This window comes from Ursus maritimus, unplaced genomic scaffold, assembly GCF_017311325.1.
Source record: "Ursus maritimus isolate PB19 unplaced genomic scaffold, ASM1731132v1 scaffold_8, whole genome shotgun sequence".
Lineage (NCBI taxonomy): Eukaryota > Metazoa > Chordata > Mammalia > Carnivora > Ursidae > Ursus > Ursus maritimus.
The window spans coordinates 21,226,331-21,252,209 of record NW_024426996.1 but is presented as its reverse complement, the minus strand read 5'-3'; the positions used below and the strand labels follow the sequence as shown (position 1 = coordinate 21,252,209).

At 41.0% G+C, this 25,879-nt stretch overlaps 1 protein-coding gene across 1 annotated transcript in view; it reads left to right on the top strand.

The window, feature by feature from the left end:
- The window catches only part of FRAS1 (Fraser extracellular matrix complex subunit 1), a 416,963-nt gene that overhangs the window by 352,773 nt on the left and 38,311 nt on the right, over positions 1-25,879 (top strand). The window contains exons 53-59 of the mRNA XM_040625321.1: positions 1,893-2,061; positions 4,446-4,692; positions 5,940-6,284; positions 7,849-8,009; positions 8,534-8,681; positions 15,720-15,925; positions 18,957-19,113. Of these exons, the coding sequence (XP_040481255.1) occupies positions 1,893-2,061; positions 4,446-4,692; positions 5,940-6,284; positions 7,849-8,009; positions 8,534-8,681; positions 15,720-15,925; positions 18,957-19,113 (1,433 nt within the window). The remainder of the gene's footprint in view (positions 1-1,892; positions 2,062-4,445; positions 4,693-5,939; positions 6,285-7,848; positions 8,010-8,533; positions 8,682-15,719; positions 15,926-18,956; positions 19,114-25,879) is intronic.

The window sequence follows — 25,879 nt, the reverse complement described above, 5'->3', positions numbered from 1 at the left end:
TACGCAGTAAAACTAGGATCGAAACTCAATGATTTTAACCATTGTGCTTTATTGCATTTCCATTTTTGATTCCACCCTCAAGTTTTAGAAGATAATCCAGTTGAACTGATAAGAAACAAAATACACATTCAATACTGGCTGAAAATAATCACTCTCCCATAATAATAGCAACTTCGCCTTACCCTCTACATTCTGTTCTCAGGCTTACATTCTCCCCTGGCTCCTTTCATGTTCATGGGATTATATGTGCTTGGGGACAAATTCATAGCTTAATATAGACACTCTTTAAGGTGCTTTTGTAGTCTTTTGGGGGTTTTAGAGGCAAACAAGCGCCAGTTTTGGTAAAGGTAGGCAAGCACAGTGTTGATTTTATAGGTCACGTTATAACTAGGATTATAATTTGGGGGGGGGAATAATTCTTTAAGTCTACCTTTCAGAGACTCACTATTCTAAGAAACCAATTTCATGATAATTCAGACAAAAATTGAAATGGAGGTGGGGGATAACATACAAACTTGATTTCTTGTGCCCCAGACCCAGACTGTTCCACTCTTAGATAATTTAGTGGACTATTACAATCAGTGTGTGTGTGTGTGTGTGTGTGTGTGTGTGTATAATAATCAATATATATTATGTATATATATAATATAAAACATATATATATATGTATGTTTTGCTGTTATTTCCCTCTTGTTTGTATCTTCTTAAAAATGAAATGAATGTCCTAAATCCAATCAGTTTTTCTGGACAACCCTCCAACTTTTAATGGGCTGAATAGTACAGTGTCCCTAACCTGTCAGAGGCACTTCTCTGGCCACCCTCACAGCAACAAGACATAAGCCCCAGCCCAATACTCATCCTCAGTGATGAAAAACAAGGCCCAGCTCAGGCCCCACTCACTCATGGATTTTCTAAACCTAGATACTTGTGAATTAATAGCACATGGGTAGTTTGCCATGTGCTATTAAAGCAATACAAATTTGTAGCAGCAAGCTAAGTTAACCTTATGCCTTAGTCTGTTTGAGCGTGCTAACAGAATGCCACAGACTAGATGGCTTATAAACAACAGAAATTTATTCCTCACGGTCCTGGAGGCTGGGAAGTCCTAGATCAAGGTGCCGACAGATTCGGTGTCTAGTGGGGAGCCTCTTCCTGGTTCAGAGGCAGTTGTCTTCTCCCTGTGTCTTCACATGGTGGAAGGACCAGGGAGCTCTGTGGGACCTCTTGTATAAGGGCACCAATCCCATTCGTGAGGGCTCCACCTTCATGACCTAATCACCTCCCAAATATCAGCACATTGGGGGTAGGATTTCAACATATGAATTTGGGGGGACAACGTTCAGTCTATATCACCTCGTCACTCCCCAATGTCACAATGCTCCATTTGTCTAAACACCTCTGTTTCCTAGTCCCCATTCTTATTTTCTTATCTCTGCCACCACCGTGGCTCCTTGGCACACTTCCTGGAGAGCTGGTCCAGTCAGTTCCCACCTGCACTAAGTCATTATTTCCCTCCCAAGCAGCTTTCTTTCCTAAGAACCCACTGTTCTAGTTACTCTACCACACTAGGGAGAGATTGTCATTTCTCTGTGTTTTGAAATATAAAGTGTATAGCTCCTACGTGCTGCCCATCTTCTGAATGCCTTTCAACTCGCTCTGAAAATGGGGCAGATACCATTCTGCATCCACATCCTCCTTGGTCCCTTGGTGCTGTGACTGTCCCAGGTGAACACAGTTCCTCAGTTTATAACCTGGCTTCTCAAAGAAGCCAAACTTCCTATTCTCTGAGCTGCCTGACACCATAATCAACCAGAAGAGACAGGCATTAAACAAGTGGATTCTTCATAGCCCCAGCTCAGATTTTCAGACGCCGCCTTTTTGTGTGCTTCTAGCTACAATGTCAGTGAGAAAGCAGGGTCTGTTAGCGTCACAGTGCAGAGGAGTGGGAACCTGAACCAGTATGCCATTGTCCTGTGTCGCACCGAGCAAGGCACCGCCAGCTCCAGCTCCAGGGTCAGCTCCCAACCCGGACAGCAGGACTACGTGGAGTATGCTGGCCAGGTAGGTGGGCAAGGGGGCCTCTGATTGCTGATCGCCAGCAGGCGCCAGCCAGGGCTGCCCTGTGGTGGTTGGCAAGTGTGGCACCTTCCCCCTAATTTTTATCCCCCCTCTCTTTCCATTGGCGCCCTTCCTCAAGTGATTTTCCTGCGTTCCCTTCCCACAGGTCTTAGTTCTTCCCAGTCCATCCACTCCTCGTGGAAGTTTCAACTGCAAAAGTTGAAGTTGTCTGGCTTCTCAGTCTTTGCATTTTGCTCCATGACCAAAAAAGCTCTCCAAGGCATCATGTTCTACACGGGGCTTTTAGGATCCAAGCCCTTTTCCCCCCTCACTTTCTCTAACTGAAGGATGGGAAGAGGGAGTGTGGGGGATGATTGGGAAGCTCGTGGAATAGGCTGGGTGAGAAATGATGGGAGCGTGAGTTTCAGTTATGAAACGGAGGTGGAGACAAGTGGGTGGATTGACAGATGAGTAAAAATTGATATGATTTCACAGCAGATTAGATAGTGGGCAGAAGCAGGAGATGGATGGTAATGCCCCTTGCCATCACAGGATCAGGTTTGGAGAGAGGGTGGTCTTGACTGTGCTTTGGACAGGCCAAGCATGAGGTGCCTGAGACTGTGAGAGGACCGGCAGGGAAGGCAGAGAGCAGCTCGTGTGGAGGGCCTGCACAGGTCGCTACCACAGAGGTGGTAACCGGCACCGGGGTGGGAATGAAGCAGACAGAGAGGAGAGAGTAAGAAAGGAAGAGGACTTAAACAGTAAACTCCCTTATGGCAGGATCCCCCATATTTGTCATCTTTTACGTATGGCACAATACCTGGCACTTACTAGGTAATTCTTCAGTGTTTTTGCAAAGTAATTTCACGCTTCTTATGACATCATAGATCTCTGTAAAGAGGAGCGGGCTGTCTCTTTGAGGTGTTTCAGCTGGACTGAGGTCAAATTTAAATGAGGAATTAGAAAAGAACAGATAAGCCAAGGAGTCTTTTAGCAAAATACTAAGAAATAGCATGTACTTGTGTTTGTCAAGGAAAGACAAAAGGCAGGGCACCTGGGTGGCTCAGTTGTTAAGCGTCTGCCTTCGGCTCAGGTCATGATCCCAGGGTCCTGGGATTGAGCCCCGCATCGGGCTCCCTGGTCAGCAGGAAGCCTGCCTCTCCCTCTCCCACTCCCTCTGCTTGTGTTCCCTCTCTCGCTGTGTCTCTCTCTGTCAAATAAATAAAATCTTAAAAAAAAAAAAAAAAGGCAAAAGGCAGTGAGTTCTAGAACTAAATAGAGATCTAAGGGTGTTTCATTTAGTTGGGAGTATTTTAAAATGTGGAACTTGGTGAAATGTAACTTGATTAGTTGATTAGATATGGAATAATAATTTTCTGCTGATGAAAATCACGTATTTTTCAGATTTGTGTGTCCCTAGAGGTTTATGACTATTTTACACATTTTAGCTATCTCATTTTACACGAAGTGCAGTCCAGGCCTATTTCCTATCCTTTTAGTTTTGGATAAATCCATAACCCTGGTTCCTTTTCAAGGTTTTATCATTATCTTTTTTTTTTAAGACACAGTAAAACCAGAATAAATCCCTATAAGTTCACAGTTGTGTGAATATAGAATAATGTCTCTGTTTTGTAACAGGCTAATTCATTTACATTGTAGATCTAGCCCAGCTTAATGGCAAAGGATTTAGTTAAATATAAAGTTAAAATTCAGTCTGGCTTGTTCATAATATACCTTTCTGTGGCTTCAAACTCCATTATTCAGTACGCTGAGATTCTATGTCAATTTTGATTGTGTGACCAATATGGTAATGATAATAAGGATGAAGGCTAACATTTGTTCAGTGCTCTAAAATATACTTAGTGCTTTCGTTATACATGTGTCTTATAGTCCTCCCAGTAAATATGTGAAATTAGTATGTGAAATTATTATTTAACTGATGAGGAATCTGACATTTGTAAAGATTCATAGACTAACCCAGCTTAAGGCCAGAATTTCACACTCCAAGTTCAAAGATCTTTCCAGGTAAACTTGCCAGAAATAGAAGGGGAACCGAGTAACCAAATGACACTTGCTATCCCAAATGAATTAATAAAACAAGATATAAATAGATACCAACATGTTTTTCTACAGTCACCAACTAGTAGAAGATGTCTTTGCCCTCCACGTCCCTATGCGGTAAGTCAGCTCCAATGTGTAGATGAAGAATAGGAAGAGGTAGCCATGTGTTCCAGGTGATAACAGCAGGAAGTTGGGGTGGAAGAAACAGCGATTTCATTCAGTGCTCTGCCCACTAGACTTGGGTCCTCTTTTCCCATGATGCTCTGGGGGAGCAAGTCGGGGAATCCGAGGCACAGCAGAACTCCTTGTTGTTTGCTTTGTGACAGGTGCAGTTTGATGAGCGAGAGGACACCAAGTCCTGCACCATTGTCATCAATGATGACGATGTGTTTGAGAACGTCGAGAGTTTCACCGTGGAGCTCAGCATGCCAGCATATGCCCTATTAGGGGAGTTCACCCAGGCGAAGGTCATTATCAATGACACTGAGGACGAGCCCACATTAGAGTTTGATAAGAAGACCTACCGGGTCAACGAGAGCGCTGGTTTTCTATTCGCACCTATTGAAAGAAAAGGTCTGTTGGTGCCAAAGGTGACAAGGAGCTATAACAATAGCTAGCATTTTTCTAGTCCTTTTTATGTGCCAAGTGCTCATGTACCATATTAACTTCTGTGTGTAAGTGCTTTACATGTATTAACTCATTTAAATTCCCAGAACAACCCTAATAATGATCCTACCTGTAGTGAGTACTATCAGAAGACTTCTCTTCTTAGTTCAAGTTGTTAGTGCTCCCATTTATTCTTAACAGGACTGGAAGACTGGTTATATTTGGTCTTGCAAATTATTCATGAATTTAGGATTCTTAATCAATCACCCAATCTATAAAATATTTAGTAGCCTTGGTCAACGAGGGAAGTTTATAAGAACTGGCTTCTCATCTTAGTTTGGGAAGACAGAAATATATTTAAAGATTTTCCTACGTGAGTGTCATGTATAGAGCTCAGATGAGAAATAAACCATGTGTGAGAAATAAAGGGCAATGCTTGAGGGATTGAAAACAAAACAAAGATCATATGCATTTGTGATTGTGCAATATTGAAACTTTAAAACTCACAGAAATTAAATCCCCATTCAGAGCCCCAACATGACTCTAAGTGATGATGTCAGGTTTTTTTTATTGAATCTGCTGACTGGGTATTAGCATAACAAACACTGTAGATAGCTCAAACCCTTGGTGATGCCACTTGGAAAACAAGCAAGCCCCATTGATTGCCCTGGGCCAGCAAGCCAGGCCCAAAACAGGCTGTCTTCCAGGGACGTGGCAGCACTAATAAGTAAAGTCATTTGTACAGAGAGGCAGGTTTTATTTTGTTTTGTTTTTCTTTTTTTAAACAAGCTGATTTCTCCCTGGGAATTAAAGTGCAGAAGTTTATTCAGAAAGGCGGTGAACTGTGCTCAGAGCACTACCTTCAGGACACAATTACTTTGCTACTTAAAGTACCAAATATGTCTCTTATCTTTCTACCCGCTGTGGTCTTAGATGGTGAGCAATGAGTCTTGTGAATTAACAGAGCACAAAATTCACAGAATAGGAAATCCATTTTAAATTGTTTGGTGAAGTATCTGGGGTATATTAAATCCTCAAGTGGTTTAAACCACAGGCTTAAGAAGCTGCAATGCAGGAAGGTTTCATGTCAGAGTTTGAACAGAAGTAGTGATGGAATGTGTCAGAGGGAACCAAACCTACCAAATTATCAGAGATTTTAAAATTTGAGAAGTGCTCACTCCGATGCTTTCATTTTCCTGCCATTTGTATTTCAGGGGATTCAAGCAGCATTGTATCTGCAATTTGCTACACAGTGCCTAAGTCAGCTATGGGAAGTAGCCTCTATGCTCTAGAATCGGGCTCTGATTTTAAATCTAGAGGGATGTCTCCTGACAGTCGTGTGATATTTGGACCTGGTGTCACCATGTCCACCTGTGATGTCATGCTCATTGATGACAGTGAGTATGAAGAAGAAGAAGAGTTTGAGATTGTCCTGGCAGATGCTTCAGACAATGCCCGCATCGGAAGGGTGGCATCGGCCAAGGTGCTCATCAGTGGTCCCAATGACGCCTCCACTGTGTCCCTGGGCAATACGGCTTTCACTGTCAGCGAGGATGCAGGTAATAGAGAGCATCTCTGGGATTCCATCACCCATATCCCGATCCCTTTCTTGAACACTTTCCTCTTAGTTTCCAGAATGTCCTTAAGACATTTGAGAATGCCATTCCTCAGTGACACCGTTGTTGGTTGGAGACATATAATAATAGGAATTAAGACCAAGAATGGAAGGTAATGAAGAATAGAGAATTCCATCCACTTTTCTTGCCCTGGTTACTGATGGCAGGGAGGGATAGGCTTAGAGCTTCTTTGGTTGATCTCTGTGGTCTGGAGGGAGGGCATGCTGCTAAGCATTTTGGCCTCTGAAGTCGAGAAATGTGATCTGTTGAGGATGGAGGTAAGTTATTTAGCATAATGCTAGCTGCCAGAACAAATAAATTCCAAAGTTTCAGTGTCCTAACCAATGGAATTTTCTCATTCATATAACACCCCAAAGCAGTCAGTGGGCAGATTTCTTCCACCCAGGCTCCTTCCTTCTTTTGGCTCCACAAAGCTCTCAAAGTCTTCTGCATGCTGCTAGCAGACATACTGCCAGAAGGAGCAGCAGCTGTGCTGAGCTCCACTGATTTGACCCACCTGGTCATGGCCATTCACCTCTCTGAAGGTGATATTCTGAGGGATCATGGGAACTCATATGTTTGAGCACTTACTGAATGCCAGGCACTATGCCATCTGCATTCCATGCATTCTCATTTAATCTTCTGTAGAAAAGAGAACATTAGATAGAAGAGCAAATGGAGGCTCAGAAAGGTAAAATAAAGCATCAAAGATCAGTAGCTAATATGGCAGAGCTGGGATTAGAACCTAGACCTTTTCTGTACCATGTTTCCTCTCCTCTACACCAAATGCTCAGCCATGACTACTTGTCAGCTCGCAGCTTATTGACTAAAAAAATAGGATCGATGGGATTTTTATGTAGCTTTTTTCTGACCTTGGTTGTGAAAATAGCTAAAAATCCACATGTATATCATTAGGACACTACAAAGTGTGATGTTATAGTGGGCCGGAAGATGAGCTTCATTCCTAAGATAAACAACAGCACATATGGTTTAAGTAATGATGTGTGCACCACTCAGATAAAATAGAGAAATCAACCCAGTTAGGAACATTTAATTAGGAACATTCAGCTTCAGGCCCCATAGAGTCCCCTAGCTGGTTCTCTATTAATTGACTACTTTCTAGCTCATCCCTGAGGCTCTAGTCTCTGAGTTTCTTCTCCCAAAATAGGCTTGAGATGTTTATCGATGGGCCCTCTCCACTTTGTTTTTCTCCTGTGAACGGTGTCTTTCATGAAACCACAAAACCATTTTCCCCTAAGGGCTGTCTCTCCAGTACTACCTCCATGAAGCCCTCCTCCAGGTCTGCTCTTGATCTTAGTGTCAGTAAAAACAGGGGTGGTGACACTTCACAGCCTTCCTCAGAGGGAACACAGGAGCATCACTGAAGTTGGATTAGACAAGCTCACAGGGTAGAGTTGCTACTGCTATGAGGGAGAGCATTGTTCTGAAACCCCATTGACTTCTGGCCCAACACTGACCATTGACATCTCTATGGATCTCCATTTAGGTACACTGAAGATTCCAGTTATCCGTCATGGAACTGACCTTTCTACCTTCACATCTGTTTGGTGTGCAACACGGCCCTCAGACCCAGCTTCTGCCACTCCAGGAGTTGACTATGTCCCCAGCTCTAGGAAGGTGGAGTTTGGGCCAGGTGTCACCGAGCAGGTGAGGATAGAGCAGTCAAAGGCCAGGTGGGCCTGTTAATGTTGTCTCTGTTCTGCTCCCCAAACTCTATGGAGGACTCTAAACCACACTTGCCTTATGACTGTCTTCCCTTTCTTCACAAACACAAACATGCAAACAAGAGAATAGACCCGGAGAGATCTTCTACAAACTCTCCAAGTGACAGATTTAGAGTAGGAACTGCACTCTGTTGATGTAAATATCTAGAGACAAAACACCTAAGGGTTTGTAATAAAGAGATTATCATTTTATGGATTAAGAAGACTTACTGTAAGACCACCAGAGAAAGCAAGTTATCACCTCTGTCCTATTCTCCCGAAGGCAAATGGGTATGTTGGACATTCTGTAAGGTTTACTTTGATTTTTCTTCTTCTTATATTCATATTATTCTTAAAAATCGAGATATAATTGACATATAACATATTCGTTTCAGGTGTACAACATAATGATTCAGTGTTTGTATTGCAAAATGATCACCGCAACTAACATCTTGATTTTTCTTCTAGTACTGCACCTTGACTATCTTAGATGACACTCAGTATCCAGTAATTGAAGGGCTGGAGACGTTTGTGGTTTTTCTCAGCTCAGCACAAGGGGCCGAACTGACCAAACCCTTCCAGGCTGTCATTGCAATTAATGACACATTCCAGGATGGTAAGATATTGGAGATGCTTGTGGCTCAAACTATATTTCTATTTCTTCCTTGCCTTCCAACTATATGACATTGGAACTCATTCACATTTTCATTCAAGAAATGTGTGTGTGTGTGTGTGTGTGTGTGTGTGTACGTATTATGTACCTACTTTCACATAGAAATATGGGGGAGAAATAAACATTCATGTTTCTGGTACTGTGCTAAGCACTACTCTGATATATAAGCCTTGGGCCCTGTCCTCAAGAAGCTCAATGTCTAGTTGAGATCAGACCCTTAAACAGAAAAATTAGACTGTATTATGATAAATGACCTAATAGTACTATAACTCCAGTGCTAGGGGAGCAGAGGGGACTGAACAGCAACTATATGAGGAAGAAGTATAGATTGCACAGAGGACATGATATTTAAACAGGGCTTTGGGGTGTGGTATGAGTTCATCTAATGGATAGTAAAATAAAGTTTTGTCAAATGGAGAGATGTAGTATATATAAAGTATAAAATTTTGGAAGACACGTATTTGAGAAACAGTGAGATGCTTACTTTTGCTTTAAGCCTGGCAGGAGGTGAATAGGAGGAAATGGCATGGGACGCCAACCTGTCTTTCCATTTCATTTCCAGTTCTAAAAGGTCTTATGTTGCAGCCTGAGGGACTTGTAAGCTGAGAGGAGCAGCAGATGCTTCTAAGCAGAGCAGTGGTGTGATCTTTGTTTGAGGAAATTGACACTGGCAGTCCTGTAGATGACGTACAAGAAAGACTAGACAACACGTATATGAACAAAATATCAGTTGCCACTGAAGATCTAACAGGAAGATGACCGGAAAAGGTTGGATGCTTTTTGGGAAGAGTTGATGAAATTTAGAATTGTCAGATTCCAGGTCAAAGCTCCTACCTAAAGCAGGAAGACCCTCCTTAGCATCCCCAGTGGCTGACAATAGAGCCCATAAGTAAATATGGGCTTTCAGTGACTGAAAAGTCACCAGAAAAGGAACAATCAGCCCAGCAGGGTGATCCTTAATGCTTTCATTTATTTTTAAATAATTTATTTATTTATATAGTTTTAAAAATGACCAAAAAAATGTATACCATGAAAATTAAGTCTACCTTCTACCCCTGTCTCCCAACCCTCTGGTTGTTCTCCTAGAGACAACCATTTTAACCAGTTTGTTGTTTTTGTTTGTATCCTTCAAGAGAAATATATATAATGCATATGTATACATATAATGCACAAATATGCATATGCATACATAATACATACATAATGCAAATGTCCAAAATGATATCTTATTTTAGACCTAGGTTTATTGAGATCTAACTTACATGAATTAAAATTCACCCTCTTTAGTGGACAATTCTATGAGTTTTGACAGATGCATACAGTGGTGTGCCCACCACCACAATCAAAATGTGGAACAGTTTCAATACCCTCCAGAATTTGCTTGTGCCCCTTTGTGGTCAGCCTCTTCCCTATCTCTAGCCCTGGCAACCGCTGCTGGGTTTTTACCCATACAGTTTTGCCATTTCTAGAATGTCATATAATTGGAATCATGTAATATAGCAACTTGTGTCCAGTTTCTTTCTCTAAAAGATTGCACTTGAGAACCATCCGTGTTGTTACATATACGAGCAGTTCATTTCCTTCACTGAGGAGTAGTTTCCCATTATATAGACGTACTGCAGTTTGTTCATCCACTCACCTGTTGAATGACATTTGAGTTGTTTCCAGGTTTGGCAGTTATGACTGGAGTGACTATAAATATTTGCATATAGCTTTCTGTGTGAATATAGGTTTTTATTTCTCTGGGGTAAATACTTCAGAGTGGGGTGGCTGGATTGTATGGTAAGTGTTTGTTTAACATTACGAGACTGCCAGGCTGTTTTCCAAAGTGGTTGTAACTGTTTTGCATTACCACCAGCAGTGTACGAGAATTCTGGCTGTTCCACATCCTCGCCAACATTTGGCGTTGTCAACTTTCTGTGGGGTGTTTTTAGTTATCCTGGCAGACGTATAGTGATGTCTCATGGTTTGAAAGTCATTTCTCTAAGGACTGATGACACTGAGATCTTCAGGTGCTTACTTGCCATTTATATATCTTCTTTAGCAAAGTATTATTCACTAAGGACTAATGACACCGAGATCTTGTCAGGTGCTTACTTGCCATTTATATATCTTCTTTAGCAAAGTATTATTCAAATACTTCCCCCATTTTTAATTGTTTTTTTTTGCCCTCTATTATTGCATTGTTATAAAATCTGGACAAATATTCGTGTTTGGCAAATATTTTTTCCCAATCCATTGCTTGTTTTTTGTTCTTATAACAATCTCTTTCAAAGGGCAGTAGTCTTTCATTTTGAAATAGTTCCATTTATCGATAATTCTATTATGGATTGTGCTTCTAATGTTGTATCTAAGAAATCTTTCCCTGACTCAAGGTTACAAAGATTTTTTCCTGTGTTTTCTTCTGGAAGTTTTAGTTTTAAGCTTTACACTTAGGTTTGTGATTCATAAAAAGTTAACTTTTTAACTGTAAACAAGATTTTAACAATTATACTATTTTATATCATATCATATCATATCATATCATATATTACCTCCGAGTTTACAAAATGATATACTAGACATTATCTCATAATTTCATGGTTTTATACTTGTTTCTATTCTGTAGATAAGGAGACTAGAATCAGGGGAGGAAAGACCTGAAGTCTCATACAGAGTGAGACCAGCCTGTGTTCTGAGACTTTGGCTTGTCCATACCCTTTGCACTACACGAAATAGTCCTATTTGATCCAGCTGTAGAATCTGGGATATGTTTTTATTTTTTCCTTATTCACTGAAAAGAAGAAGGAAAGAAACTCAGTTACTCTTTTTATTCTTTATTCTTTTGCATTAAAGGTAGTTAATTTCCTTCTGATGGCATGGAAAGGGAATGCAAAATCAGAAGTCCTAAAATAAAATCCCAGCCCCACCATTTCCTTACTTTCTGGCCTTGGACTAGCAACACAAGGTTACTGAAACTCATTTTGTTAATCCATAGATAATGAAAATACCTACCTTACAAGGTTATTGTAAGGATTAAATTAAAGTATGTGAAAATATCTACCATGGTACCTGGCACATAGTAGATTTTATTCCATGTTAATTTCTTTTCTTCCTGGCATATCAGTCATTTATCACACTTGCCAGTGGGACTCCAGTCATGTACACAAAACTCATTGCCCCAGATCAACAGAAAAGGTTCCATTTGGATTTTTTCCACATTTTATTGGTGAACATTAGGGTTGCAAACTTAGAAAGTGAACACGTTAAAATATTTCTCATCTTTCAGGAAGTCTACAACAAACTATATTCAGTCAAGAATTTATCACAGAGAAAGAAATCCCCAAACCTATTTCAGTAACCCATTGTAGTGTTCAACAGTTGTGTCTATTGGTTAGCCTTCTTCTTAGTAATCGCTAACTCTTGTTGAGTTTCTTCCATGTGCACGTTGTAAGGTGGAAAGATCTCACCTTCTCTCTAATCTTTACAAGCTCTTCAACTAGTGAAACAGGTTGGATAATTTGTCCAAGATCACATGGAGAGGAGGCGATGGGACCAGACTTACAACCTAGGTCTGTTTTATCCATGTCCAGTCTTCTAGTTTTATACCCTACCGTGATGACTTTTCACATTGCAGTTTTAGATGCTTCATGTGACCTAGTATCCTTATAAAGTCAACCTTCCGCCTTCCAAAGTGACTTTAGATCTTTCATCTTTTTCCACAGGGTGATCGCGGGCCCTTAAATCATCTAAGTAATTCATCTCAGAACATTTTCCTATTTGCATTTTCCTCTTATGCTCTGGTACCTGGAGTGAGACTTTGGTATGGACCTGAGGAATGCTGAGCAAGACAGGAAAGGCCTTGTAGCCATGATCTCATCACACCCCTGGGTGTTCACTACGTCCTACCTGCTCTAATTTGAGAGAACTGGAGGCAGGATTTCTCCTAAATCTCCAACCTAACTGTGGCCCATAAAGAGGCTCTTGAATTTCAGGGGGTGGCATTTGCACTTACAGAGAAAGTTAGTGGGTAACAGTATTTCGTGAACATTTTCCATGCCTAAGTCTGGCGCCCAGCACTGTGCGGGTTACAATGGAGTGAAGAGCAGAGTCCCACAATCTATTTCAGGACACAGAATGAACATAAGTAGGGAGATAACTACAAACTGGGCTGTGTGTGATGAATGCACTAAGAGCGCTAACAGTGAATGTACGATACCTAGCACAAGCCTGTGAACCCCCATGAGTGATCCCCATTTCATGGCACGCAGCCCATCGGTGTGAAAGGAGAAGGAGCTCTACAGTCAGGCAGAACTGAGAACAGTGCTTCTACTTCCTGAGGGGACTGTAGTCGGGGTATTGAGAGGAGGACATGAAATGACATGTGTGGAAGCCCTTAATACACTGGCTGACTTGGGCTGGGCCTTTCCTTTGTATGCCATAAACCCCCATGCACAAGTCTATTACTGAACCCACCTTATCATCTTTCCGTTGTCTCTTGCTTCGTCCTCCCACCAACGAGGGGCCCCATGAGGCAGCGACCATTCCTAGCATGGCAGGCAATCATGAGACATGTTCACCCACGTCCCTTACTTCTCTTTCTCTCTCTCTCCCTCTTTTTTCCAGATAGGGAAATGAGTGAGCTTTACTATCTTGTTAAAGAGAGAGAGAGAAAAAAAAAAGGAGTTTTTTACAGCTCAAGAAGAATTTGGGGTTGATTAATACACAACAAAACCCAAACATTACCACTTTCACTTTTAACTCTCATCTGACTTGGTGCTCGTCGGGCCAGCAAGAAAAATCAATCCAAAGCTTTAGATAATCTTTTCATGAGCAGAAAAGCTTCCTTGCTTGTTGTTTTTACCTGCCAACAAGTTTCCTTCTTGTCCTTCTATGCTAGGTCATGTCACTGCCACCCATCTTTTAACAGTACATACCAATTTACTGGATGACAGAACCCCCAAGGATAAATGTTTGGGGCCTGATGCCAAAGTTGTTAATTATCCTCTAGGTGTGGTGTTCTTTTAAGAAGTATCTGCTGGGTTTTTCTTTGGTAATAAGTGGTAACTCTTAGGTTTAGCTTAGATAATGAGTTTGCTTTGTTTTTGCTCATACTCACGGTCCTGAGCAGTGGGCAGGTTGGAGGCAAATAGAGCTTTTTACATATTGATTTGCAGAGTGCTTGGGTCCTGGCCTTTTGGTTCCTTCCTTTCAGGTTTGGCAGGGCATACACATGACACAGCAAGGAAATGGGGGACTACAGCTTTAGGGTCAGCTTCTGCCACAGGAGGCTTTGACATGTGACTGGAGGGACTACCTCTTTGTATTGTTCATTAAGAAATAAATAACCAACATGGTGCTTGGGTGACACAGTCAGTTGAGTGTCTGCCTCTTGGTTTTGGCTTGGGTCCTGATCTCGGGGTCATGGGATTGAGCCCCATGTCAGGCTCTGTGCTCAGTGGGGTGTCTGCTTGAGTCTCTCTCTCCCTCTCCCCCTCCCCACTGCCTGTTCACACACTCTCTCTCTCTCTCTCCAATAAATAAATAAATATTAAAAAAAAAAAAAAAGAAAGAATGAACCAGCAATCAACAAGATGTTGGTCTCAGAAGAGGACATGTCTTAATGCGGAGAATTATTGTAGGCACTATAGGAAGTAAGGAGAAAAAAATGATTCTTCATATTAAGAACCCTGGAGTTGGGGGCAATACAAGCCATAATGTAATAATTCCTACCAAAATATGAGTGCCTGTGATGTGCCAGATACTGTATTGAGCACCGTGCATACGTTGTTTCATTAAATTCTCTCCTTCCAACAACTCTAGGAGTTGGATAGTAATATTTCCAATTTATAAATATAAAACCCCAAGGCTCAGAAAATCTAAGTAACTTACCCTGTATCTTACAGCTAATAAGTAGCAGGGTTATGATGGAAATTCAGGCATGCTGACTGCAAAGCCCACGTTTTTAACCACAACTTGGCTATGGTCCCTTCCTAAAGTCAAATGAGACCATGTGAGCTATAAAAGAAAAAGTGATTTTATAGCAGGAGTCACAGACTGGGGGCCCACTGGCCAAATTCAGCATGTGGATGTCTTTTGTTTGGACCAAATAGTTTGGCCTCTATGGAATTTCTTTTTACTGTTTTAACTAATTGCCTTTTAAAAATTTAGCAGATATAGGGGCGCCTGGGTGGCACAGCAGTTAAGCGTCTGCCTTCGGCTCAGGGCGTGATCCCGGCGTTCCGGGATCGAGTCCCACATCAGGCTCCTCTGCTATGAGCCTGCTTCTTCCTCTCCCACTCCCCCTGCTTGTGTTCCCTCTCTCGCTGGCTATCTCTATCTCTATCAAATAAATAAATAAATAAATAAATATAATCTTTAAAAAAAATAATAAAATAAAAAAATTAAAAAAAATAAAAATTTAGCAGATATGACATAAAAATCCAGATTTCTGGCTTCTTATGAAACTAAGATAATCTGCCAACAAAAGACTGGAGCTGAGGGGTAACCCTCTTTAAAAAGGCCTGCGCTTTCCTCTTTACCGGTATTCCCACTTTTCCCTACTGTCTCCCTGGCCCCAGGACTAGTGTGAGTGGCCATTTATCATCAGGCTTACACTGCTCTTTTCCTTTTTTATAGCCAAAAAAAGTGAAATTTTTTTTTTGCATATTCAAGTCTCAATCAAATTTTTCCTTATACCTGGCCTTTTTTTTGCTTGCGTTACTTATCTGCATTTGAGATGAGGACCACACCCTGAAGCTGGGAGAAACAGGTGCAAAATTGATTTATTCTGTTTCATTAGAAGCACGCTCAACAATGGAAGCGGTTCCCTTGTCTTGAGAGCAACCATGCTTTGAAATCTGCTTACCATCTCGGACTTGCCAGCCTGTGATGACAGCCCTTAGTAGACCTTTCCTGCCAATTGGCTATTGAGGGCTGCTGTGGCTACCTCCCCTCTGTCTCCCACTAACAATGCCTCCATCTTTCCTTCTGCTCTCCCAGTGCCCAGCATGCAGTTTGCTAAGGATTTGCTCCTAGTGAACGAGAAGGAAGGTGTTCTGCAGGTGCCCATCATTCGGAGTGGAGACCTGAGCTATGAGTCGTCAGTGAGGTGCTATACCCAGGGCCATTCAGCTCAGGTCATGGAGGACTTTGAGGAGAGAAGAAATGCGGACTCCTCACGGATTACGTTTCTAAAAGGGGAGAAAGTAAGTGCATTCATGATGGTTGAAAGATCAGATTCTCTTTTTCCTTGATGCCTTTACTTGTCCATAATGAACTCATTTAGACAAATTCTGAACATCCTAGGAATTCTTTTACTAATTGGTACTATTTGTAATACTATCATCTGTCCCGTGTGGCTGTCTTCTTTGTATCCTACTTACAACCAAACACATATATCATTGGTTGAGCTGAGAATTTAGATGATATGTAACATTTCTGGAATTTAGCAGAATCAAATGAATGAGGCTTCTCTTAATTTGTAACTACATTAGAGATGAACACACTCCACCAATGTTACCTAGAGGAGGACCAGACAATTCTCTAATACCTGGGCCCCCGTCTCAAGGCAGCATACATTCTAGTATAGAACCAATAGGATAGGACCAAATAGGCAGACATAGGGCAGATTCAAGCCAGGAGAGTGTTCTCTGCTTAGCAATTACATAGAAAGTGATGCGTGTGGGCACAGGAACTCCTGAGAAACGCAGGTCAGTAAGTATGGCGACTTTAAAATCAAAGCCTGCAACTTTAGTGTATGTATACTGAATGAGAATCACATTTCCCCATTTTTGAATTTCAGTTTCAGTTGATTGAGTCACTTGTACCCCCTTGGTTCAAAACACATGGTCCCCTTAGTCATTTCAAGGCCCTTCTCTTAATTTGTTTTATTTTATGCCTATTCTCCAGCCATATTTCATTCCCCACCCCAGAACTTATCAATCTGCTGTGTTTAACGTATATGTCCTAATTTGTATTTGTTCTTTAAAAATGCTGGTTGTTTTGTATGCAAATTTGAATTTATAAAACTAGTGTGTTACATCTTCTCCAGACTCTTACTGTTTAATCAGTAATATTTTTTAATATTTGTCCACCTCATTCATGTGTACATCTAGTCTGTTGCTGAGATAGTGCATAATATTTCATGATGGGTAGTTAGCACATTTAACCATCCACTCTTAGTAGTAGACAGTGAGGAACCTCAGAGGTAGCACCCGGTCACCTCCTAACACTCTCCCACCACAACTAGTGCCGCCGTGCACGTCCTCGTACGTGTCCACTTACAGACCGGAGTGGGAATTTCTTTGGATATACACTCGGCAGCAAAACTGCAGGACCAAAGGCCACGTATGTGCTTAACTTGAAAATATAGTGTCAGAACACTTTCCAGAAAGTCACTAGCAGTGGCACAAAGGTTGCTATAACCCTATATCCTCTCCAACATGTAGCATTACTCATCTTTTGAATTTTTGCTAATCTACTATGTATAAAGTTATATCTCATTTTAATTTGCATATTTCCAATTACTACTAGTGTATATGCTTGTTAGCTTATTGGGTTTCCTCTTGCGTAAGTTAATTATTTTCATCCTTTGTTCCTTATTATTGTACTACTGTCTTTTTCTTACTGATTTGCAGTCTTTCTTGTATATTCTAAATATTAATTCCCTGCCGGTTGTAGACGTTTTCGATATTGTAAACATATTTTTCCATTCTGTCACTCATCTATTACCTTTGATCACGTGTTCTTAGTTGAACAGATGTTTCAATTCTGGTGTAGTCAGACATCTCAGGTGTTTGCCCTATGATGAGTCCTTTTGAAGTTTAGCGTTCAAAGATCTTACCCATCCCAAGTCACTGCAGATTCTCCCTCTGTTCATCTTTACTACCAAAAAAAAAAAAAAAGTGATAGCTTCCTTCTTCAAGACTCTTGGTCTTTTATGCATTCATGACTCATAGAAGCCCTGTCTTAGTTATATGTTTTATGGGAATTTTACTGGTGGCAGGTTGAAACATGTGCTTAAAAACATACACAAATACTACAGATACAATCTTCAGCTTTGAGTCTACATGTCTGTATTTGTCTTAAGTTCAAAAGAGGATTCTCTGCTTATCCAAGAGACAGTTTATAATTTAATAAAATTACAAAGAAAATACAGTCTAATCATCTATATGTTACCCACATGACAACCTATCATTCTTCGTAAGCACACTTTGGAATCTTCATTTTCTCTGGCTTTAAGCAGTTTGTCTTTGAAACTTGTCATTCACTAGAATGTCCTTTTTAAAAAGATATCCCAAAGAGTCACTACTAAATTCATGTTTTCTATCAAGAAAAAAAAAGGGACGTTCTTCAGGGGCTTAAAACCTGGTTAGCAAGCTACCTATAAACATTCCCAGGATGTTCTCCTTCCATTTAGTGTGACTCCAGAAGTATGAGAGTAGAACTTCTCTATACCCACAGATTCTTTGCAATACAGTAGTAGAGTGGATTTAAAATGGTTCAACTAAAAAGAATCCCACTTCACATGACATGACTCTACTGTTGAAGCTACTGCGTCATCTAAAATGTTTTGGCCTTATTTTATGTTTTTTTGAGAGTACAGTCCTCAGTAGAGAATAATCAGTGTAGGAAGCACGTGATTTCTTTCTGTCAAACAGGGATTTAGACTTGTGTTCTCAGACTTCCAGAACTCAGCAGTGTTCAGATGAGACACCATCTGGCGGCATATTTGAGAGTTCTGCAACATTGAAAGGTATCTTCAGCCTAACAAGGAGCCTTTCTGAGTTCCTTCTAAAACTCTTCAGTTTTTACCAAGGGAATGGACCGTTGTTTAGGTGTCTCTAGGAAGCCCCATCCATCTGTTAACCCCCATCATCAGAAATTTACCTTTCATAATGTGTACGTATGCATTGGTCTGATCAGGGAACGTGCACAAATTTCTTACGGGTGCGTTGGAGTGGGTTGTTTCATTGATCTTGTTTTTCATAATCCATGACCAATCATTCCGAGTGGTTTGGAATGTTCTAATACAAGGCTCTGCACATAGGTATGTTCCCGTCAGGCATGAACTGTTAGATTTAAACATTCTATTTTACAAATGAAATGGTTTGGATCCTTTTGAATTTGTGTTGACTCTTTGATGCTGCAAAGCAGAAAAATCATTTTCTAAGAAAAGCAAGAAAATTACTGATTTTTCAGTGCAAATTTTAATCTATCTTATGACATCGGCTCTAGATGAAGAACTGCACTGTCTCTATCCATGATGACTCCATGTTTGAGCCTGAGGAGCAATTCAGGGTCTACCTCGGCCATCCTCTTGGAAACCACTGGAGTGGAGCCAGAATTGGGAAGAATAACATGGCCACCATCACCATATCCAATGATGAAGATGGTAACAGAAGATACTGTCTTTACTTTTTGGTTGATAAAACATGAACTGATGTTTTACTAATAATGTAATTATAGGTGTTTTTTAAAATGAAAATGCTATAAAAGTGCCTGCTGATAACAATCTCAGACTATTTATATAAACCGTTGGCAGCAAGTGATGATCCTGTACAGAGTTCCAGTACGTTTATAGATGTGCTTAATCTCATTATTCCTGCCGTATTGCCAAGAGATAAGGAATGAGTGTGGTTACAAGCTAGGACAGAGACGCTAGGAGAGAGAGAATAAAACCTATGAAAGTCGCTGCACTTCAGGGAGCCAGATTGGAAATACAATCAGAATCAGTTGAATCCAATGAACTAATTTAAACACTGCCACCTTCCCAGAAAAGTCTAATTTCTCAGTTTTCTTCTAATTGATTTGGCCTATTAACCTCCCAAATCTTAAATTCTTTAGTCAGGTGTCAGCAAAGAATGACCCAGGCACTAGGAAAACAAAAACCAAATTCGTTTCAAATTGGGACACACTTCTTTTATTCAAATAGATATTTTAATGAGTGAATGGATAATATTACAAATAGTAATCGCTGTTTTTATGTTACTGCTGTAGACCGAGAACCACGCTAAGCATATTATATTATCTTATCTCATTTAATCCTGACACTAACCCCTTGAGGCAGGTGTTATAATCCCCATATTATTGGTGAAAAATTGAGCCTCAGCAAATTTATATAATTTATGCCGTTACATAGCTGTAAGCAGCAAAACTGGTTTTAACCCTTATTTTATCAGATTCTAGAATCTATGTGAGAGTTACTGAGACTCTCGGAGTTTCTGACATAAAATCGGGCACTAACTTGGACATTGGGTAAAATAAGAAAAGCCAGCCTTGAAGCTGAATCAGTCCTTTACCCAAGGACTCAAAAGGTTCAGATCCTAAACTGTACCTCTCCTGGTCACACAGAAACCCAATGATTGAGGTTCAGAGAGGTAATAAGTGGCTCTCCAAAGTTCCAAAGAGCATTCATTAAAAACTACAAAGTCCAAGGAAGCTTATCTTCTACAATTAGGAAGAATTTATTTTCTGAGAGGGAAAGAGGGAAATGAACAGAGACTCTAGAAATTTCCACAAAATATCATAGCATATTAGAAATGGTATAAAATTTGTAATCGCTCTCAATTTTTCCATTTTTTTCCTCAATCTATCCACCACTACCACCTCACCTTTCCCTATGAGAATATAATGGAGAAGAAGGCACAATTTGAAATTTTTGTAAAAACCAACATATTAATCACTTCATAGCAAAGTGAATAGTACCTCAAACCAGATTGTGTTAGGAAGTCTTGTGTTCTTCATTAAAACTACTCATTTTTAACTAAATAACCTGTGAGAAGTTAGGAAAATATATGGACGGGAGACGTGAGGGCTCTGGGAAGAAGGACCCAGGAGATCGAGGGGAGATGGACTTGGAAAGTTTAGGTAGTATAAAAATGAGATAAATTTTAAAGCTCAGAAATTCATATCTCATAAATGAAAAGAGTTGATTCATGCAATTGGTCAATAAGTATTTATCAAGGGCTTATCTCTGTCTCAGTCCCTTTGATAAAGTGTGTGAATTTAAAATCATTTTGTGCTGTAATGCCCAGATGGATAGTGGACATCATGCATTTCAAAATGCTTAAAAATATTTCCCTACTATTGTTTTTAATAAGAAACCTGTGAGAAACAGCTCCGAAGAATCATAATAAGTGCTCTTTCCAAAGCTTCGCTGAGGGGAAAAACAGATTGATTTTTATGACTGCAGCCATTTTTCCTTTGTATTGCTTACTAATGTGGAAAAGTCCCTCCTGTCTTTATAAGGTGTTTTCCGGGGGAGTGGGAATCTTTGTGCTTTTCTAGCTCACCCTTGTTTTTCTAATCCTGTTTCCTAGCCCCTACCATTGAGTTTGAAGAAGCTGCATACCAAGTCCGGGAACCCTCGGGGCCAGACGGCTGTAGCCCTCCTGAACATCAAGGTGATCCCGGGGATCAGAACAGGACATCCAAGATTCCAGCACGCGGGATGGTATGCCCAGTCCGGGGTGGATTACTACCCAAAGAGCAGAGTCTTGAAGTTCAGTCCCGTAATTGAACGCTAATCCCAATCTGTGGGTTTTGCTTAATAGAGAGGCAAATATCTTGTATTTGAAGAAAGGAATGAGCAGAAAAATAAAAGAGGAAAACAGTAGTTTACTAGGCACAAAGTACTTACTAAGCACACATTTGATACTACAGGAATCTTTAAAATTCTTAATTAGTAAAAATAGCATTGAGAAAGAACAAAAAGTAGGTCCCTTACTTCAGAACATCCTTGGCATTTGGGCTCCTTTAAAAGGATTTTTGGTTGTTGTTAGCCTATGCTTTAGATGAGTCATAGATGCATTTGATTTTAAAAGAATAAACATTGACTACCACCATTCATAAAATATTGGGTACAAATCTACCGTCCTGGGCCCTTCTAGTCTACAAAATTCAGAAGGCACAGGTCCCGTCGTTCCTGTGGTTTAACATCTGCTAGGAGACAAGATACTGTTATGAGGTTTCCAAGGTTTATCCTAGAGGGAACTATGGAGATGAGTCAGGGAAGAGGGAAAGGTGGGACTCAGGTCACAGCTTTCTGTTTAACTATCTTACATAGTAATTTAATGGGAGAAATGAGACGGAGAAGGACTTGAATTATAGTGCTAGATTTTTTCACAGAACTTTCTGGAGCACTATAAGGTAAAAAGACTGGTGTAAATCCTGGCACCATTTGTGACATAGCCAGAAGTGGGCAACAGTGGTAGGCCTTTCCAGAGACGTTTTGGCAAGTGGGGGAGGAAGTGACTCCCTCAGAAATGAGAGGGGAAGGATCTCTGATGTCTCTCATTACACTGGAGTTTTAAAGGGCTTTTGGCTCCATCCCATGTGCATCTGGTTAGTGTTTGCTGGAAGGGTAGATGCCCTTTCTCCACCTCCACACAGGACTGTTCTTCCATGTGTCTTTACTTTTCCTGTTCTTTTTCTTTTTCTTTTTTTTTTTTTTAAGATTTTTATTTATTTATTTGACAGAGATAGAGACAGCCAGTAAGAGAGGGAACACAAGCAGGGGGAGTGGGAGAGGAAGAAGCAGGCTCATAGCAGAGGAGCCTGATGTGGGGCTCGATCCCACAACGCCGGGATCATGCCCTGAGCCGAAGGCAGATGCTTAACCGCTGTGCCACCCAGCCGCCCTACTTTTCCTTTTCTGCGTAAGGATCTGGAAAAAGATGGGTCTTGGAAGTAACCCAGCCCAGGTGTTTGTAGGAGAGGAAGAAGGGAACCTTAACTACCACCAGGAATATTCTGTACCCCCAGAGAATTATTTACAGAAAAGGAAGGCTGTTCCTAAGGTTCTAATCCTCTTCCTTCCAGGCTGCCAAACCCTTACACTATTGTCTTTGCGGGATGGCCTGGTAGGGAAGCCTTTGAGATCCTGGTTCTCAGGGCAGCTCTGAGTGGTGTCTGTGTGTGCAGGCACTCACGCCATGCAGGAGCTCATGCCTAAGTGCAAGGGAAAGAAAAATTAAGCAAAAAACTCATAACCAGGGTGGAGTGTATTTTGGATCATAGATTTTTATTACTACCAGCTAGTGTCAGGCAGGGGCCATTAATCCTCATATGGTGTTGAATAGTAAATCTGCAAAACTGAGCCCTCTACCACAGGTGGAATTTGGTCTATAAAATAGATTTCTCACTGAGATAGGACTAAAGTGATTAGCAGCCACTGTATTTATAGAAAACCTCTAAAAGAAAAGGGTGTATTTTAACATGAAATCTCAGCAGTGCCAACCCGCACTGTCTGGGGTAGGTCACCTAATGAGAACCTTTGCTCTCTTTCTGTTCTGTCCTTGGTAGAAGGTGTGGATCATATCTTTTTAAAGTCGAGATCCTATCCAATGAAGACCCGGGAATGGCATGAATCTTTCTCCCTAGTCCTGGCCCAGATGACCCAGTGGAAGCAGTTCTTGGCGATGTGACCAATGCCACAGTGACAATTCTAGACCAGGAGGCGCAGGCAGTCTCCATATTGCCAGCACCACCCATCGTGAGTTGCTTGACCCAAAGGGATCTCTGCTTTTCTGTCCTAGTGACTAGTAGGTGATAACTTGAGAGAAAGTAGACCTTCTGGTGCTGTTCTTCTTCATTCTTCTAACACAGTGGTTCTCAACCAAGAGCCATCCTGTCCTTTCCTTCCCGAATCCTCCCCGTGCCACCACCTGCAGGGGACATTTGGCAATGTCTGGTGACATTTTTGGTTGTCACAACTTCACAGCAAGTGCTCTTAGCATCTAGTGAGTAGAAGGCAGGGACGCTGCTGAGCGACCTGCAATGCACAGGACAGCCCCAACAACAAAGAATTATTTGGCACAAATGTCAGTAGTGCTGAGGATTAGAAACCCTCTTCTACTTAAGAGTAAGTCCAAACCATGTTGATACCTTAGTCTGATAAACATGGGAAGTATAATACAATTGATCTTCTCATTTCTTTAGTGGGACCTAGAAGAAGGGAAAAAAAAATAATGCTACCCCATATCTATTACCCTCCGTATTTGCCACATGCATTGAGCTAAGTATTTGCAGAAGTGTAGTACCCAGTTTCCCAATTTGGGGATGTATAGAATGAATGTCCTGACTTTACAATTAGGAGGAAAATGCCTGGAGGTTGCCAAGGGAAATTTAACCCATAATAATGAAGCAGTCAGAATAAGTCTTCTAACCTCCCCTGGCTAGTCTCATATAGTAGAAGGATCATTCCAAAATGTGTCTCTTATTCGACCATGGAAGAAATACGCTACTTTTATTTACTTTTGTTTTGCCAAATATCTACTGCATACCATTAATAATTTAATCAACTTTATTTATTTTATTTTTTCTTAATGCAACTTTAAACTAGTAACTGTTATTCATGATATAGCTTTGGTTAAGTGTGCATAAAAATATAAGTATTATTTACATGAGTGCTAGAGCTCTGGTTTAGGAATAAGATTGACAAGATACTAAAGCTTTCAGCTCAGGCAGACGGAGGATCTTCTTCACCACTAAAGATCTGTAGTATCTTTCAGGATGCCTCACAAAGCACTATGAAAACTTCCGTTATATATTTTTTCATTATATTTTTAAAGAATCCTCGCAGTTAAAGGATCTCGTGGATCTCTAGGGAGGGAGCCTTAGTTCTCTGAGCCTCCCAGCACCCAGCCAGCTGAAGCTTTGTTGCTCCTTTGCAGGTTGTCACACTTGCTGACTATGACCACGAGAAGAAGTTACCAAGGAAGGAGTCAAGAAATCCCTCCCCAGGCTACCCACTGGTTTGCGTTACCCCCTGTGAGCTCCCATTTCCCCAAGTACGCCATCATGAAGGAGCGTTGCAGCGAGGCTGGCATCAATCAAACATTCGTGCAGTTCAGCTGGGAGGTGGATCACCCCCACTGATGGCAATCGGGGCCCGGCTTCCGCCCTTTGAGACCATCACTGACAACACGCCATTCACCACGCAACCACATGGTAGGTCTAGGGCTCCTGGGTCCGGTTGGTTAGGAGAAACTGGTATTCTCTCTTTGTCACTCCAACTCTGTCACACCTTAAGGTCTTTTGTGGCATTTTGAAATAAAATAAACAAATAAGCAGGTACACTACAGTATATACACAGGTATTTTTATTCTTATATATAAGGTAATACAGTGCTGTAGAAAGAGACTCCAAGCTAGTAATCAGGACAACCTGTTTATTAATCTTGGATTCTGCCTACTTTAACTATGTGGATGTTAAGAGGTTAGGGGAGCTGAGTCTCTGTTTCCTGATCTGCAATAATACCTTTTCCACTTAGCTACTTACACAAATCGTTGACAAATCAGATATAAAACTGATCTCTAAAAACAGTAAATATTCAAATTCCCAGAGTACACAACAGCAGACTCCACTCTCAATCTCCATAGTAGGATATAAACCCCTTAAGGACATGGACCACGTTAGTATAGCCTAACGTGCCAAGCACATTGAGGGCACATATGTAGGGATGGTGCAGTGATTAAAACAAAGGATAGAGTAGTTCTCCAGTGATCGGCGTATACAGAATTGCAGGAGGACATGAGAAGAAGTTCACTGTGCAGTTGCTGTCCTCAAACAGCTGGAGACATCAGACCAACACCTCTGCCACCATCACAGAGCAGGGTGAATAGTAACGCATTTCCCAACCTTAAGAAAACAGGGCACTGTGGTGACGCTCATAGCACACCGTGGACAAGTTCTCCCGGGAGAGAGCTGAAAGCAGTGGAGAGCCTCAGCTCAGCATCTGGCACATAGTAAGTCCTTGGCAGTTTTTTATTACAATTAGTGCACTTTAATAGTTTTGGACATCAGAGATTTCTTTCAGACTGAATTTCTCTAGATTTTTTCCCTATCCACCTCAGTTTGTTCTCACTTTAATAAGTGCTTCCCTGTGAGATGGGATCATGGTGGAGGGCAGGACAGCTGGATGGGAGGGCTGTGGGTAAAGCAAAAGTCACTCATAACCATTGTTTTTGCACAGCTATTCAGAAAAAGCCAAAAGATCAATTCTTGGCAACATGACTCAGTTCAAATTTAAAACTATCTGATAAAAATTTAAAAACTTAAATGATAAGACTTAACAGCTTCCTGCTTCCTAAGTGATCAATTCTCTTTTTCAAACCATGAAGGCAGTTCAGTCTTCGATTTGGGCCAAATAGACATTT